Below are 18,581 nucleotides of genomic sequence, written 5' to 3' on the forward strand. Positions count from 1 at the left end.
CAGTGTTCAAGATGTTCCAACCCAGCTGTCTCGCCATTAATTGGTTATTGGTTATTGTCAAACCGATTCAGCTACTTTCACATCAATTTTGAGGAAAAAATGTTGACTTTCTCTTGACTGTATCCCAAATACTGGCTGGTTCCCTAATGAATGAAACAGTGGGACTCACTTCTCCCGCCAGTGGCCACAATGTCTAAAATCCACTTTTGTCCTTTTAGAAGTCGACGCGAGACGCTCTTCTTTTTGAGGCTTTGCTTGTTCCATGATGACATTTGTACCTTTTTCCTCCTGTCCCTTTTGACATTTACTTTTATCTTTCAGCCAGGGATGTCTGTGAAAAGTGCAAAGGGAGCAGCAGAAAGCAGACCATCATCCGCTGCCAGGTAAGTGCAGAAAATGAATTGGGAACACACACACTTATGAAGAGAAATTCACAGTTAGTCTAAAAGCTCAGCTCCACCAGTGAATCTTAAACCTTCAACAAGTCAAGGTTAATTTCCAACTGCAGTGTAATGAATCATTGAACTTACTGCTGCTATTTCAAGCGCAGTGAAAGAGAGAAATGCTTTTGCAGTTTGTGTGGGAAAATCAACTGATGCACAAAATTTCAGATGGTATAAATCAAAATTCAAAGAACTGTCTCCTATTGCTGCTGTCCTTCATTGGCAATGCATGGTAGCTACTCCATGATTGATCCATTCTTGTTATAGCGCACTGTATCTTCTCATGCTGATGTTTATCTCTGGACTATTGCATTTAGTTACTGTTTTCTGTCCCTCCTAGCATGTCTCCTCGCGGGGGGAGGCCTGCCTCCGCCGCTGCCACCGGAAGATCGCCTGCTGCGGGGAGATTCAAAAACAAGGCCCTTCAGCTCAGCCTCTCCAAGAAATTCTGGTTGTTCTCATTCTCCGTTTCTAATCAGCATTGATTAGGACAAGGGGAGTGGGTTGTGTAGAGTCGTGCACCCAATTAGTGTCATCGAATGATACATCAGTTGAAAAACAGGCCTTTCAAACTTGTCCCACTAAGTAACGCCGCCTTTCTTCTTTTCCCGGGTGACTCATGTCATCTGATTAGTCTCAAGCTGAGAAATCTTTTTCAACACAGGCTGCGGAAACTGTTTTCCAATACGGCTACCTGAAAGGCACTTAAGCGTGTTTGTTAAACCAAGTTCGGGAGGGAAATTATAGGCTTAACTGTGATGATGACAGTTCTCAACAACCCGGCATGCAAATCTGCGCTTCACAGCTCAAAGTCCCCCACAGCCCAGCAGAAGGGCGCCGCAGAGGAGGGGCGTAACCGGCGCAGCAAGAGGAGCCTCAGCAACAGCTCAGCCGTGGCTGCCGCCTACATCTCCTTCCTCAATAAACTTTTTGGACAGGTCAGTGCAGCGCTGAAGCACAGCCCCACGTCACAGCCGGAACACTCACTGAGCTGTAATTTCAAGCCTTCAGTTTTATAAATATCACCATCAGGAGCAAGCGGAAAGGTTTCAGAAAAAAAAAAAAAAAAAAAAAAAAAAACTGTTGTTAAAACAAGCGGAGAGTCTGCTGGTTGTTCAATGGCATCAATTAAAGCTGATGATGTTCAGGGGTTTGAACTGCTTGTAGGATCAATACGTGTCAACATCCAGGGCTCTCAGTACCTGCTGCAGAAACACTGTCCTCTGCACCAGAGTCAGTCCCTTCAGTCACTCCAGAACTAAATGTTTATGTCCAAATAAATAAGCCCTCTATTTCTGGTCCTCAGTGCGCGGCTCCATAGCTACGTAACTTACTGGCCACTTTTTCAGGATGAATCTGGACAAAAGCCTTGTCATTCCATTCATTGACACACACACAGGAACGGCAAAATATAAGAAAATGTCAATTCATGTTGTCTAACCTCTCAATCTCATTTAATAAAGATTTCACTGTGTCCTGATGGAGGCTCAAAACTTTAGAGTTTATTCTATAAATGTTGAAAAGTGATTATGTTTGTCCATAATGACACTGTTTGAGAGTGCATCCAGTCAGCAGAGAGCTTGATTAAAACCTGTAACACTAATGTAGCTTCAGCCCACACCAGCAGTGTGAACACAGCAGGGAAAGAATGAAGCGGAGCAGTGGATGAAGTTGTTAATGTAAAAGCACTGATGAGCTTGTTTGCCCTCTCGGTCAGGTTGCTGTATCCGACTGTTTGTCTTGCTGGCAGGTGTGCATTGTTTTCCTGCTGATTGTTGATAACATAATGTGTCCTTCAAAAACATAATTGCCTGTCAGGCTGAAATGCATTAGCAGGAAGACTCAAGAATGGGATTGCTGTCAGCAGCACATCGCAGGTTTGTGAGCATTATGTGATGGATGTCATCAGCGCATATTATGATTTTGGACGTAAAATAAAAACACTGGGCACATTGGATTTTAAGGAAATCTGCTATAATCATCTCCATAGGCTGTGCGTCACAGTCAAGGCTCCCTACTATCCTTCCTTTTTTTTTCTTTTTTCTTTTTTCTTTTTTTTACCAGCACAGGATTAAATATTTGGATCCCCCTCACAGAAACCAACTCCAAAACAATGTCTGTTGGGATTTTTTTTTTTTAAAGCTAGGCTGCTAACTCTATTCAATCAAAGGCAAAACCCACTCAATTAAGGTGAAACTTTCTCAACACACCTTTTCTTTCCACCACATGTAATGGGGTTATTTTTGGGATGGGAACTGATTGTATTTTCTCATTAACAACTGGAAATGATGGGAAGGATAGTGCAAAGCCTCCTGCAGGCTTTCAACATGAGAAGTCACGCATGTTCATATAAAAATCGACAATCTATATTTGTGACAGTTCTGGTTTTGTATTAAAGCTTATTTTATTTTTCACTTTCTCTTCAAGCAATACAGAAGATGTATGACAGTTCCTCCATCACATTTACATTGCATGCAGCTCTACAATGTTTTGAATTTAATCAATATCGAATTGAAATACCACATATTCTCTTTTTATAACGAACATTCTTCTCTTGTACACTGAGGCCTCAGTAAAGCGTGAGCATGTCAGGCTGCAGGAGACTGCATGGCAAGGTTTGATGTATAGTGGAGGTTTACACAGTGAGTTACAGTTGAAAAACAAATCATTACATTGAGTTTAGAGTTGTACAGTGCCAAAACAGGATAATTAAACGGTGTGTTCGGCTCATTCAGAGCAGTAAATATGGATTGGAAATACAAATGGTTGTCTTGGAGGTTTGCAGTGATCTATAACTAAATATGTGTTCATGCTTGTGAACCAGTAAATAGTGATGTTGAAAGTGTGAAATAGCAAATACAATAACACCATCTGGATGTACTCATTCAAAGATGTTGAAAAGAAAGAAAAAAAACCCAGCCTATTTCAGAGAAGTCATTTGACTTATTTGACAAATGATTTACCACCGAGACACCGGGCCAACTTCCATTAATGCCTTGCTCAAGTCAAATAAAGTATTGGCTCTGCTCATGATTGATCTCATGAGTCCAGATTCCTGCAGGGCATCACCGAATATTTGAAAAAATTACAAATGAGAAAGCTGAAGAAATGCTGCCCAATGGCAGCTGACCTCCTTCTGGTCAAAACATTTGCTGCTGGAATAGATCACCAACCAGCACAAGATGTATTGCACTATAAAATGTAATGATTTGCTCTGACAGGCCTTGATACATAAGAGGTTCACAGCACAGCAGCATCCACAAACTTTTCCCAGCAAATTCAGTGGATTAGATTTCACAGCGAAGTTCTGCTCGACTCCTGAGAGCCGTCTTTCCACTTTCAATAATTCCAAGAACTTCTGGAGGAGCTGCAGCCGCTGTTGACATCGGTATGAACGTTTAAGCAGCTTAACAGTGAAAAGTGTCAGGTCATAATGGTGGCACTGAAACATCTACAGCAATATAATTAGACATTACTGGTCCGCTGATGAGGCACAGGGTCAATTAATACACCAAGTATGAGTGACGCTTCATTACCTCACCCTGAAATAGATATATAACTGCTCTACAAAAAGCACATGTTCCCCTGACTGGAATACACATTACATTTATAGTGATTTTTTAAGAAATTAGTTATCATTAATTGCATTCATTGGAGGAAAACTATCGACATTTCTTAATGTACTGCTCCAGAACAATAAAGCGACATTTTAGTTTTAAAAAAAGTCGCATGACAGACAGAGTTACTGCACTGGGGTTTTCCATCGAACCCTTAAAGAAAATATTCAATTTGGTATAATTACTGTAACCCTGTCATCATGCAAAAGGGATGAAAACATTACTTACATAAAACTCCAGTAATGGCTTCACTTCCAAGATTTTTACAGACTGATGTTACAAAAGGAGAAGCTTTGTTTTTCTCTCTCTTTTTTTAAGTTGGGGAGGTATTTAAGCAAACTCACTTTCAGACTGCGGATTTTAAAGGTTTCCTCTCCTCAATGCAGCTGGACAAACATCTTTGTTAGCAGAGCCTGAAGCTCATTACCGCGGCCCCTGCTGCTCCTGCATGTGAGGCGGCACTTTGAAAATATGCACTCCAGCTAATTAAACTGGATTCTTTGCTACTGGAAACACTAATGTGCTTTTAAAGAAAAAAAAAAAACATTTGGAGTAAACACTCACTGTTTGCAGCTGGAAGTGTCCTTGAGATTAAGCTGTGGTCAGCAGGAAAAGTCGTGAAGAGTTTCAGTGCAGTTTGTTGTTGCAATACCACAAATGACCACTGGGGGAGCTGCGCCATTGTTCTGCACAGTGTCACGCTCTGCCCTCTAGTGGCCAGTATGAGTTACACAGTGGCCGAGAAGGAAGTCAGATGAGATTGCTTATTTTTTTTTAGATGAATATCTGTCAGTTAATCCTTGCAATGACATATTACGAAAAAGATTTAATTTCCAAGAAAATAAATGAGAATGGTTCTGGGAGTCATTGAGAAATGTCGGATCATAAAGCACTTCAGTGACTCTTTCTTGGGGGCAAGTAACATATTTTGTCATTTCATTTGGGGGACATGCTGTCTCACTGTGGGAGTGAATCTGAGGGAATTAAGGCTCTGAGCTTGACTGAAGCTACAAAAATGTACATTCATTTTAACATAAGCATTTCTTGGAGTGTTTTCACACAGCATGCACAAAAATCTATTCTGATCATTGCTAATGTTTCACCCATCGATCTTTTGTAACTCTTTATTCCACTGAGGGTTTTGAGGTTCTGGAGCTGGCCGAAGGTTATCAGTCTGTCACAGTGCAAACATGGGATACACACTTACATTTGGGCGTACAGGCAATAAGGAAACAAAAAACTTCATGTTTTTAGAATATGGTAGAAAATATGAATAACTGGAGAAAAGATGTAGTAACAATATGAAATGATCGACTGGTATTGCCCCCACATGTCACATAAGCTGTAGCGGAGCCAGAGTGGGGGCAAGGGGGCGGTCGTCCCAGGGCCCACAAGGTCATAGGGCCCCGTTTCATGTGATGTGTTCACATTTACTCGTAAATAAATTATTATAATAAAATGTGCAGTGTGTGAGAGAAGGTATACGCATATGATTGTGGGCTCCAATTTGCCAATTCTTACATTACGACTGTCCGTGAATGCATCAGAGCTGTAAACCAGCCCTGATTGGCTGTGCGGCATGAACGAGTTTTTTTCTTTTGCACTGAAGTTAAACAGTATGCTAAACACTATGCTAGCCGCGGCTAGCGGTACTACCCAAAACCTAACATCGGAGCCATTGGTGAGTCAGTGAAACCTCCAAAAATATTATCTTTGTCATAATGCTGTGGTCTTGAACAGCTGCCTATTTGAATGTACCTTGTGTTGCTCTCAACTATTAGAGACCGCTGAGTCTATTGTTTTTTTTCTAATAAACGTAAATTCCAAAAGATATAGATAGCTGTGTCTATATCTATCTGAATAGATTGTGTAATTTTAGACCACCTGTTTTTATTTTATATTTAAGCTGTATCAAAGATGGTACAGATTTAGCCCGTGACTTTTCAGCACCATGGACAGCGGACGCTCTGAGATTGACACCTGAGGCTGCGTTTGTGTGTGTGTGCGTGCTTGCGTATGTGTATTTGTTCTTCAGAACAAGTTTGTGAACTGGTTTGTGACTTTATTCTGCTTTCTGAGGCATATAGGTTTGCTTGGCTCAATGAAAGTGAGCATTAGTGTGTTGTTTGATGGGAGCATGAGGTATTGTTTGAATGGTAAAATTACTATCATAAGGGCCTGTAGAGAATGCTCCGCCCCCTCTGTACTGAGACCCACGCTCCGCCTCTGCACATAAGGCAGCAAAGTGTGTATCATTCATGATGTGTTTACATTGCGATAGTTCATGGAGAGAAGTCACAGTCTTTTATCACAGCTGTACATTACAGAGCTCTTTAGGTTTAAAGTTAAACAGTCTGGCAATGCTTATAAAGAATTCCGTGTAAACATTTTGTACCTCAGAGCATAACAGCATGCAAAAGGATTTCACTTGAAAACACAGCTGTAAATCATCCTATTTTATTTTGCTTTTTATGCATCAGTAAAATACATTTTCTCAGCTTTATTTTTTCTAATTTCTCTTCTAAATGAAAGACACTCCTATTAGAAATTCCTTATAGAAGAAATCCCGAGGACGATGGTGAGATCCACCTACAAAGCAGAGCCAAAGGCTGCTGTAAAAATGCTTTCATCAAGGATTTACTGTAAAAGATAACAGAGGACTCTACACCTCGGGGAGCTGTATACGAACATCTAACCACATTTCATAACTGGATTTCCTTTAATAACTAATGGGACTGTTTCATTGTCTTTCAGTAATTTATGGGAAATGAATCCCATTTCTGCATGACCTTGGGCGACTGCAGACACTTTCACGTTCCTGTTTGACTTACTACCTCAGCCGCCGCCTCCGTGATTGAGCTCCCTTGTTTCGCCCTGACAGTCTTTGCTCTGAATTTACTGGTAACCAGGTAGAAGACACACGGCTTGTTGTGTAGACACTGAAGCAGAGATCCTTTTTGTCCCACGGCATTCCTAATCTCAGCACAGGTATTAATAACCCATGGTTTACTGTCAGCCCTCATCACATCCAACTGAAGCAGCAACTTGGGGAGAGAAATGGTGAAAAATCATGCATTTAAGATTAAAAAGGTCTAGAAAATTGGAATTTTTTTTCTCATGAATCACTATATTCATTGCCACACAAATCTGAAGACTGTTGGTCTGAAGTATCAACATACAGTAGCACTCCTGTGTGTCATGCTTACAAAGCAGTGGGCTGCTCAATGGGCCATGTAAAGGCAGACAGAATGAAATTAACTGTTAATGGGCTCGTTCTGACGGATGACTTGAGAGTCTGGATGGCATGCTGTCTAATCCTTTCTGGATGGGAAAAAAAAAAATCCAATTAATGTGCTGACCTTGCTATCTAAATATGCCCTTGTGTGGCTGGAGGATCCTGCGCCGGGTAAACAGTGGTGCTGCACTCTGGGCCACAGATTTATTTTTTTTTTCAAGCTGCTACAACAACAAACATCTGAAAACTTCCCCTGCTGATATGAGGGTTAAACCGCTGAGGTAGAGAACACGTGTAGTCTGACAGAAGCCCCGATGGAATCTGGTTGTGGGACTGCATTTGTGTTTCGACCCTATTGGCAAGATTACACAGTGAATAATCATTTGAACGCCTGCCATGCAGAACAGCTTCCAAATGAACCACGGGGGCCTCTCCTTCCCCAAATACTATTGTGCAGTTGTACAAAATGACCTTGTATGATTTATGTATTAGCCACCCTGAGTGCCAACATGTATTAGGAGGAAAATGTTGCTCTTGCTTTGGCAATTTACTTCCAAAAGTGTTCTGGTTACCCTCTTTTTTATCTCTTCCTTTAAAAAATTCAACTGAACAATCATCCTGAAGGCTGAACAATCATTTCGTTTAATAAAAGTAGCAATAAAATGATGAAAACAGACATGTGATGAAAAGCAAAATACTCAAATATAAAAATGACTGCAGAATACACGACTCCCAGGATCAAGGGGAATGCACTTTTAGTTTTTGTGGGTGAGAGTTAGTGCTGTTTTTTTATATTTTGTTTGATAATAAATTTATTGTACTTTATGTCAAAGGTGTCTCATCCTGATAACATTAACATTGATGCTACATATTTCAGGAGGGTTTTTCTTAAATTCGATGTGCTGAACTCAAATGGGAGACTATCTGAAAATCATCAATCATGCTTGAAAAAAATACTAAAACAGTTTAACTTGATGGACAAATAAAACCTAAAACATGTCAGTGCAGATTTGATGCTCCATGTCATTTCCAGAATTGCTATTTTCAAGAGAAGAATTAACTGACATCAACTGGAACAGCTGTCCAACTTCACAAAAGAGGAACACAACATCAACAAACTCGAAAAACTGGAGAAAAAAACCTATAAATTATTATGACCTTAACAGCATCTTAGAGTTGTGGCTTTTAGAGGAAATTAAAGATAAAATCCAAATTAACGGTATAACATTAAAAAGAATGAGTGATGCAAAAATACATAGAACTATTGTGATGTAATGTAAATGTATGTAATCTCACACGACATGTTACTGTTCATGAACTCTGTTGAGGCTCACTGTCTGTTTTTTTTTTTTTCCTAACCGCATCTCACCATAGAAGAAGATAGCCCAGAGTAAATCTGTGCCCATTTGAGCGTGCAGTAATCGGGGCATCCATGAGCCTTTGTGTCAGTCTTGTTTCTTTGAACTTATAGATATCCTCAAGCTTATGGCAACTCTGTTCCGGGCACTATCTGCATGTGTCAGGCTCAGCTGTGCTGTGCTAAGATGACAGAGTTTGCATGTTTCTTATTTTCCCCTGTGGCTGATGTTTCTATTGAGGGATAGCAAGCCCCTGAGTGGAGATACCAGAGACACAAGCTCTAATTCAAAATTAAACAACAAGTCTCTTGTGAAAGATATCTTCTCGTTGCTTTTGCATGATGATTAATTCCATTTCAGTGTGAGCTTTCAATATTAAAGCTTTACATATGCAAATACATGTGCATTTGAAATAATGCTACTTGTTACGAGGACTAAGGCATGTGAGATGTATTGCTATCATGTTTCTGGTAACGCAGCTCATGATGAACCATTGCAAAGCTCTCAAACCTCCGGCCCTTCTTTTGAAAAGCATTTCATTTTGCCTGAGGGTATGTATTCATAAGGTACTGCTATTGACTGCCAAAAAAAAGGATGTTAAAAAAAAAAAAAAAAAAAAAAAACTGGCTGACTGTACCCAGACATATTGCAATTTTAAGCTCTTAGCTCACCTAAATTTCACAGTTCTCTATTATGCTTAATGACAATGTGGAGATTTTGTTCCTGGCTCCGAGCTTTGCTTCACTTCTTTGAAAATTCCCCCAAAAAAAGGAGTTGAAAGATCATCCAGAGCAAATGTCAAAACAGGACAGAATCAGGATCTTTTAAACGTGCAATAAAATGCAAGTTACATTGTTTGTATCCACGTTGACTTTATACGTGCGTGCATGTATGTGTGTGTGTGTGTGTTTGTATGAGCTCCGTGGATCAGTGGAAGGTTTCTTCGTCTTCCCATCATATAGCCGTGTGTGGGTGTGTATTTCCATGCACAACTGAGAGAGCTTATGCTCAGTCTCCCTCGGGACACTGCAGATGTAGTGTGTGTGCATGATTGCATATTTACACCAGCATTTATGAGAACTATGGTGAATTTTACATTTGAATTGAAACCCTTCAAAAGTACTTATTGATGGTGGCCATCTGGTAGGCTGATGGTCAGAAACAAGTTTAGGGCAAGTGAAAGGGAAAGAGGAAGGGTCAAGGGTCAGACCAGAAGGGGTGACGAGGGGTGGCGAGCATCCAGGCTATTACTAAAGGAAAACGTAATGTCTCCTGAAGTAATAGAAACATGACTGTGTGAGTATGTAGGAGTGTGTTTTTACCGTGTCACTTCGCAAATTAGGAGGACATGAAGCTGAATGAAATCCCATTAGAGTTTTGTGCCAGCACGCCGCGGCGTTGACACCATATGCATGTTTTTCTAATTTGGTAGTCAAAAACAGATTATCACTGGGATATTTCTCAGGAGAATTTGCTCTCTTAAAGCCTCCCTGACATAACATCCCATGTTTCGATACTGTGTTGTAATTATTTCTGTCTCTCTCTCTCCTCTCTGTGCCGCAGGAGAGAGAGCTGATGCCAGAGGAGCTCGACGGTGAGATGTTGTGGACGGTGTAATTATATAGGTAGCGCTTGATAAATTACTAGTCAATGCAAAGCTTTATCAATCTGAATGGTATTTCCGCCGGTTAATCCCACTCCTCTTCATGACTCATGCTCACGTAAGCGATGCACAGTCTCACAGGGATGGCAAATCTTGTTTGCAAATGACGCAGAAAGCACAAAATCAATTTTAAGGATAATAAAAAAAATAGTTTTTCCCTCTTAACTTTTGCAAGTTCAGTTTTAATTGAAGCTCTGTTCATTACACAACTTAAAAGGAAGTTTAACTTGCAGCTGTTATTATGTGTTTCCACGCTGCACATAATCATCTGTGCAAAAACATTCAGTGTGTGTTTGGATTTGTTTGTGCTTGTGTAAGTGAGACTCTTCAGAAAAAAAAAAAAAAAACATTTTAACCTACTTTTACGGTTTGTCGCAATCAGTGTAATTTGTTTGTGTGTCTGTCAGAGCTGCAAGAGGCCTTCAAGGAATTCGACTACGACGCGGACGGCTTCATCCACTACAAAGACATAGCAGACTGCATGAGGACCATGGGCTACATGCCGACCGAGATGGAGCTCATCGAGATCATTCAGCAGATCAAGATGAAATGTGAGCAATTATATGTCTGGCACAACATGTTTGTCTGTGTGTGTGTGTATGTGTGTGTGTGTGTGTGTGTGTGTGTGTGTGGTTTTCTTTCTTTCTTTTTTTCTCTCTCGGCGCTGGAAGCGTGTGTGTATGATCGATGGGTCTTTCTGAAAATGAGCAGGTGTAAATGGGTGAGTAATGTGCGCGCATTTCTGTATGTTGCACAAACCTATGTGCCTGTCTTCCGTCTCCTGAGTCCTTGAGGATCTGATGTTTGTCTTTGAGGCTGAGGACATTCGAGATGTTTTAGCCCGCTGATTAATGGCCCTCGTGTCACAGGTGGAGGGACGAACAAAGCGGCCGATTCGAGGAGGAGTGAGCGAGTCCCCCTCATTAGCAACAATGACCAAAATACCTCTTCCTTGTTAACTTGTCATTTCTACAATATGTAGGTCTCCCCTGCATGGCTCATTGAGCCTTTATCTGACCGAAGTTCGCCCGGGAGAGAATGTATGGCTTGGCAATAGCTCTGCAATATAAGTAGCCTAACAGCTCTGGGTATTGATAGATCACATTGTATTGATGAATGCTCCCCTCGGGCCAGCAACGCTGTTAAAATAAATCATCCACCGGGTGTGTGAATTGGTCTCACTGCCGCTGTGTGTTCAGATCTGACTTTACGCTCCGTGCTCTCGGTACTGAGTCGGTGTTTGCAGCTCTTTTCTCAATGATAAACTATGGATATTTGTGTGGTTGTTGGTGAAAGTTTCAAGTGAATCATCATCGCAACTCATGTCTGGATCTCTGCCAGAAGCTTTGGTGGAAAAGTTCCCATAACACCTACCTAGTGTTGGAGCAAGGCCTGCAAATAAAAAAAAAAAAAAACAGTGTTTCTGCCAAGACTTTACATAAAACCTGAGCAAACTCAAAGGATTCAGACAAACTGAGAACATCATCATTGGGTTAAGGTTATCTTATTGCTTTTTCAGATGTCTTATTGCGTGGATGGATTTACGATTGTTCAATACAATTGACACAAGTCTTTGAATTGTGTGATTAGTCTATGAAAACTCAAACACTCTTGCATGTAATCACTGCTTACTCATGCCACCCTCATACTTTTAACAATCATTATATAAGCTCCTAGATTTAATTTTGTATACATTTAATTAGAATATCCGATGAATATTATTTTCACACCTCCATGGTGTTTAAACATTTATGAGCCTTTTAAACAGAGCTGTGTCTGGAAAGAAAGCAACTGCATGATTATCTTTGTGTATTAATAAACCAATAAAGTGCACTCTGACTCAACTACAGCCATGTTCTCGGTTCTGCACGCCTATGAGGTTGGAACTACAGAACTTCGATATACTGTACTATTGATGTCCCTGAGTTGGCTCACTGACAACGGTTCTGCATTTGTGCAATCGTTACACAACATTTTAGTATAGCAATTATCATTGTTCCTCAGATAACAGCATGGCTTCATGACAATTTACATACTGCAAATACATTTACCTCATTTGTGCCCTATCTTGACTTTTATGTGGGACATGATGCAAGAAAAAAGCTAAGGATATTTTTTATAAACCGATGATCTGAAAGAATGTCTGATTGTGATTAATCAGCCACATGCACTTTTGATTTTTCCCATGTCTTCTATCTATTATCAGATTAAAATGAGCTGCTATCAAAGCAGCTAAAACTGTGAATGAAAAGCTGGATGTGGGCTGGAAGCATAATTGCGTGAACCAATCTTTAAATGTCATTCCAGTCCAGAAATGCAGTTTGGGTCCTTGTTCTCCAGACTCAGCTTTTGCAAAATGCTGACTGCATATAAAATATACTTTGGGAGATTCAGTACACGAGCATCTTCTTCTCATCATGATGGTGTAAAGAACCAAAGATCAACCAGCCAGTGGCTGTCAATAAAGCACACATCAAAACAGCATACATCTCTCTACCTGCATGCTATTTATAGCTCTTTTGGGGGAAAAAAAAAGAGACAAAAAGATATGGTGAGATGTCACCTGACTCAAACTTTAACTTCTAAAGATATGTTACATTCCTTTGAGCAGTCTCACAGACAGTTCTGATGTCTGTGGAAGAAGGTCCATATGCTAATGTGAAAAACAGCCTAATCTTCATTTGCACACAGAAAACTAACCCAGTGCTGAAATCCCTGTAAAACAACACAGATAATGAGCGCCGTCATAAAGCAGTTAGATCCCACTGGATGGAGTTCGTTTGTGTAATTCAGGTGTGATCTCCAGACACCGGAGTGTTCCCTCTCCTGAATGCTCGTTCATTAGACTTTCCTTTTGTCCCTCAAAAATAAATTAATTTCTGATAAGATGATGAGAAAAACTGAAAACTGGGAAAAAGAGACCAAACACATTCATATCTTTTATTCTTTCAGTAAAGGGACACAGTTCGTGATTGTACAAGACAAACAAAAGTTGCTGAAGCTTGCAGAAAACGTTCATTCGGGCTGGAGCTCATTACAGTTTTTCAAGGGTGAAAGGCAGGTTACGTCCTCCAGCTCATCACATGGCAATCAGAGATCTGGACTCAAGAACTTCATTAATCTCAATGAGGGCAATTCAGCAGAAGTAAATCCGAAGCAAGCATGAACAAGGTGCCATGGACATGAACAATCAGCGCATGGATAGAGGCACAATCAAAGGACACAACAAAACAGGAACCAGACCAGAAAGGTACACCTCGTTCAGGATACAGCAGTGATGGACGGACTTCACGAGGTACATCTGCAGTGCAATGCAACACAGAAAGACACCTTTGGTCAACTTTCAGCCATTGATTCAGGAAACTCACAGGGAATACATGCAAATTTGACGTTCACTTTATGGCTATAGTGCTATCCACAACATCACAGTCTCTAAATATCAAATGTGTCACTGCGATTTATGAGAAAACATTGTTCTCAGCGAGAAATGTGCCACTGTAGCCACTTTGAAGAGAAAGTACAGAGCCCAAGGCCTTTTTTGTTAAAGAAAAAAAATCTTGTGATTGCTTTGTCCAACTGCTTTTCTGCAAAGCGTCAGTCGTGACACAAATGCCTTTCTGCCAGACAACCAGTTCCATACGAATAAAAACAGAAATTGTCCCTGCTGTATCTCTGCCGTTTTATGATCAGCGTCTGATAGAAATGATCAGAACGGAGGCAGAAAAAGCCTGTCAGTGTGGGCGCAGAGAGAAAGTTGCAATCGGTGTGTGTTCCTGTTGTAGCGCTGCGAGCCTTGAAAGCTCGCCGTGAGCCACGTAGTCACCCTTCTGTTAACGTATAGCTGCTAATATGACTGGCTGCCTGAAAGAGGTGCCAGTGACGACACCGGAGCTTTTCTGAAAGGCGTTCGTACTCGAGTGCCCTGCCAGCACTTTGGGGGGAAAAAAAAAAAAAACATCATGCGGACTCCTGCTCTGAAATGACTCACACTTCTAGATGGAGCCATGAAAAGAGTGACTCAGATTTGAAGCTTTTACACACCACAACTTCAATGTAGAATAATAAGAAGGGCTCAGAGGGGAGAAGCTCATCAAGGGATGCTTCAAACTGAGGCTGAAAAAGACATATTTTGTAAAATATCAAGTGTGAAAGTCCTTCAGTGGTTGTTTTACGTGTCATAATGTTCCAAAGGTTATCTATGTTTAATTGTGACGTTTGGTTCCATGGTTAAGCTATTTTAGGCCTTTGATATTCTTCTCTAAAAGTACAGTCTCTGCGGTGGACTCATCCCCTCCTGTTCTGAGACGGCCATTAAACTATCAATTAAATATCAAAAATAAGCTCCCAAGACTTTAGGCTGAATTGTTCAACTCTGTGATTATAGACTGACCCACTTAAGGCACAAAACTCTTCAAGATGGGCTCACAATTCCTCCCTGAACTGCTTTTCCACAAGGGTCTAGTTAATCAGCCAAAAAAAAAAAAAAAAAAACGCACATATCTCACCTTGAGGCGAGAATAAAAATCCCTCTATAACTCAGAACCATGTATTTTGAATTCTTGTAAAACTATCAGAATACTTTTTCAGTTGTTTCTCTTATGATTCAGCATCATTTACAGAGCTTTTTATCCTGGTTTTGCTGTGGTTTTATTCCCCACCTCTCTGAAGTCCAGAGAGAAAGAGCACTTATTAAATTTTGGAACCAGAAAAGATCACATGGCTTTATTGGAGTAGTTTTTCACATCCACCAAAGCCTAGATAATGAAAACAGACCGAGCGTCTTGGTCCACACTATCAAATAATCCTGTCTTTTGTCAGACCAATAACACGAGACATCCTGCTGCATTGGTCTGTTTTGATAATTACCATGGAGATCAAACTGAGCAGAACTGGGTCGGAGACAGCGCAGTGGACAAACAGCTGAATGCACAGAGATTGCATTGCTGGATGGATGGATGGATGGATGGATGGAAGAATTTCAACCATTTGTTGTTGGGTGGAAATCTAAACACACCACCATGCCTGCGGAGACTCACTGGGAGGCAGAACCACTTGTTAGTCATCCCGTGTAAGAGTTGCGTGTGTGTGTGTGTGTGTGTGTGTGTGTGTGTGTGTGTGTGTGTGTGTGTGTGTGTGTGTGTCTGTGTGTGTGTGTGTGTGTGTCTGTGTGTGTGTGTCCTCTGGCTTTCTGCAGGGGGTGGTCACGTAGACTTTGATGATTTCTGCGAGCTAATGGGGCCGAGGATGCTGGCTGAGACGGCTCACATGGTCGGGCTGAAGGAGCTGCGCTGCGCCTTCAAACAGGTATGAGGTCCCCAGCGAGAACCGGCTTAGAAGCATCACTTCAAGTGGACTGAACCTGCTGTGGACTGCTCTTTGAAGTCGGGCAACAGGACCTTTCTTTAGAATGTTGTAAACAAGACTTGGGCAGATGATCTTTCCGACTTTAAAGCTGGAGTGGCGGAGGAAGCGTATCTATTATGTTTTTGCAGAGCCCAGTCACTGCCATGGCATTTCTTCGTCTGTGCATCCCAGAAATGCCGGTGAGATTTGGCGTCTCTTTAGTTTCGCTTATTGGCATCAGGCAGGCGGGAGTCGGAGGCCCGGTGGTCTCTGATGAAGCACAACAAATGAGGGTATCATGTTATTTGTAAGCAGCTTTAACCACCTGTGTTCATCACTTTAACTCATTACAGCGTGACAGGTTTTTAATGGTTACCACAAAACAAAGTGCACTTATAATGTGCTCTTAATGAGTGTACAATATGCCCCTGACATCCATTTATCTGAGTGATAAATTTCACCTCGTGTTTTTAGTTAGGCTGCTTTTCTCTCTCTCTCTCTCTCTCTCTCTCTCTCTCTCTCTCTCTCTCTCTCTCTCTCTCTCTCTCTCCCTCTCTCTCTCTCTCTCTCTCTCTCTCTAATGGAAACGTCACAGGGGATATAAAATGTGCTCTCGCCATGAAAATATTGCAAAGCATCGCACACGCTCCGGTCAGATTATACCAATTAACTGACTTCCAGTGTTTTCATCACAGAAACATATCATTCATCGTCGTAGCTGCCAAAGGCTACAAAACTCCCCCGTCACGGTGGCTGAATCCGTTTTTTTGGAGAGCAATGAATTAGCCTCCTGACAAAGACAACTGAAATTCCAGAGCATTGTCTGTGCTTTGAACAAATGAGAATTAATTTTCAAAACCAAAGTCACTTGAAAAATCTTCGCTGAAAGCACCATGTGAGGCAGCCCGAGGGACCTCACGCCGCTATCTAATAGCCACATACTGTTAAAGCTGAAGCCGTTTTCGACTTCATCTTTAAAACATGTCTACTTCTTCCTTCCCACTTTCGATGCTGCTCCTCGTACTCTTTCAATCCCTTTTCTTTTTGTCTTCGGCTGCCCACTACACGCCTGCGTCCCGCCTCACCGCTCTGCCCTGACCCAATACGTTTCAGTTCGACTGTGACGGCGATGGGAAGATCACGTTTGATGAGCTGAAAGAGGGCATGAAGACGCTCCTCGGGGAGAAGCTGAAGAAAGGCGAGCTGGAGGAGATCCTCAGCGACATTGACCTCAACAAAGACGGCAACATCGACTTTGATGGTGAGCAGTTGAGGGGTTTTCTGGGGAGGATCTGTGGTCAGACGACTGACATTCATAAATCTGTACAACTGTAACGGGACAATAACTGAAAGAAAACTCTTTCAACACAACACAACACAACATTATGAAGATGCTGTCAGGCCTGATTCGTATGAACCGATCTGATATATAAAGGGTGTGTGCTCTCAGTTTATCACAAGAGTGAACCAGAGCGCATTGAGGTGTGGATGAAGACGACAAAAAGGATAAGCTAAACAAATTCAATTGGAAAAGTGTGAGATGGGAAAGTAGGCATGGTTAAATCAAGGTGGGGTGGCCGAGAGGGTCAATCCAATCTCATCAGTAGTGCATTAAGCCAATCAATAGACACGCCTGGACGGCTGTCACATGCTGCACACCAAGAAGTGACATGCCTGGACAGCTCAAGGACTTTGGAGAAATTGCATTACCATGTGTTACTGCTCACATGTCTAAACAATATAATGGCATGCGATCACACACACACACACACACACACACACACACGAAGAAACACACACACACACACGGGTCGGTGCCATCAACACCACACGAGTGTTACGCTGCGATTATTGAGCCGCAGAAGAACACAGGCGCAGGGCTGTGAACCCGTTTGTCTTGTCTCAGCAACCCAATCAATTACAATTATTGGGGACATATGAATAGGCGTGTCAGTCTCAGAACGGATCAATAGGCAGGTGCTCCTCATTATCATCAATTAGCCTGCAGGGCAGCGTTTCAGTGCGTCCGTCCAGCTTTAGTCACATGTGCCCGATGTCCCATCCGGCGTGCATCCGCAGCAGCTCCCGGAGCTGTGAAAACATCCCCGTGGCTGTGACAGGCCAAAGTCAAGTGTGAGGATGGCGAGGACGAAGCTGCTGCTGCTGCTGCTGCTGCACGCTCTGCTCACTCCTTTGCAACATAGAATAAAAGTAGGAGGAGTACCTGAAGACGTCAGTGTTACTGGGTTAATCTGGAATTAGGCTTTAGCACTGAGCGAATCAATAATCACACCTGCAATCAGAAGTCTTTCAGAGCAAAGCACTTCAGGTAGACAACGGGAAATGCAGGACATGAGTGATTGGATGGATTCGGTGAGGCCTGCCTTGAGCCATCTGCGGCCGGCTTTCATTGACACGTCACGTCAATACCTGTTTTGATTGACAGGTGAATCCACGGTAATGTCGTTGGTATTCAGGAACAAGTGACAGTCGCCTGCTGGCAGGAAGACATGAATTGATGGAGAAATAAGTTCTCAAATCCAGCGTCGAGTTTCTTGTTTTGTCACAGCGACATGTATTGTGCAGCTCTACATCATTACACCACCCAAAGAGAGCTGCTGATTTCCACTATATTTTCAGAAAGGTTAAAAAAAAACAACAACAGCAAGGAGGAGGAGGCTGCACCCTGGCAGTGTTTTGATGATGTTGGGGCATCATTCGTTCTTATCAGACAGTGAATCTGCTGCTGTCTCTGTCTCTGTCTCCCCCTGCAGAGTTTGTTATGATGCTTTCTGCACGATGACCTCTGATGGAACAAGATGAAGCATCCAGCACTGGATTCATGAGCTACAAACCAGAAACTCTTGATCCACGTGTCCTTACGTCCATTGTGATCTTTTGTTGTTTTTTGAGACACAGTGT

At 41.8% G+C, this 18,581-nt stretch overlaps 1 protein-coding gene across 1 annotated transcript; it reads left to right on the forward strand.

Annotated features, from left to right (window-relative positions):
* Positions 1-327: 327 nt before the first annotated feature.
* cabp4 (calcium binding protein 4) lies at positions 328-18,553 on the forward strand. The gene is made up of 8 exons (XM_030093991.1): positions 328-383; positions 784-894; positions 1,249-1,381; positions 10,217-10,247; positions 10,724-10,867; positions 15,511-15,620; positions 16,773-16,920; positions 18,434-18,553. Exons 1-8 carry the CDS (start codon positions 328-330, stop codon positions 18,460-18,462), a joined length of 762 nt encoding a protein of 253 aa, XP_029949851.1. The 3' UTR covers positions 18,463-18,553.
* The last annotated feature ends 28 nt before the right edge of the window (positions 18,554-18,581 follow it).

Source organism: Salarias fasciatus, chromosome 6 (assembly GCF_902148845.1).
Source record: "Salarias fasciatus chromosome 6, fSalaFa1.1, whole genome shotgun sequence".
Classification (NCBI taxonomy): domain Eukaryota; kingdom Metazoa; phylum Chordata; class Actinopteri; order Blenniiformes; family Blenniidae; genus Salarias; species Salarias fasciatus.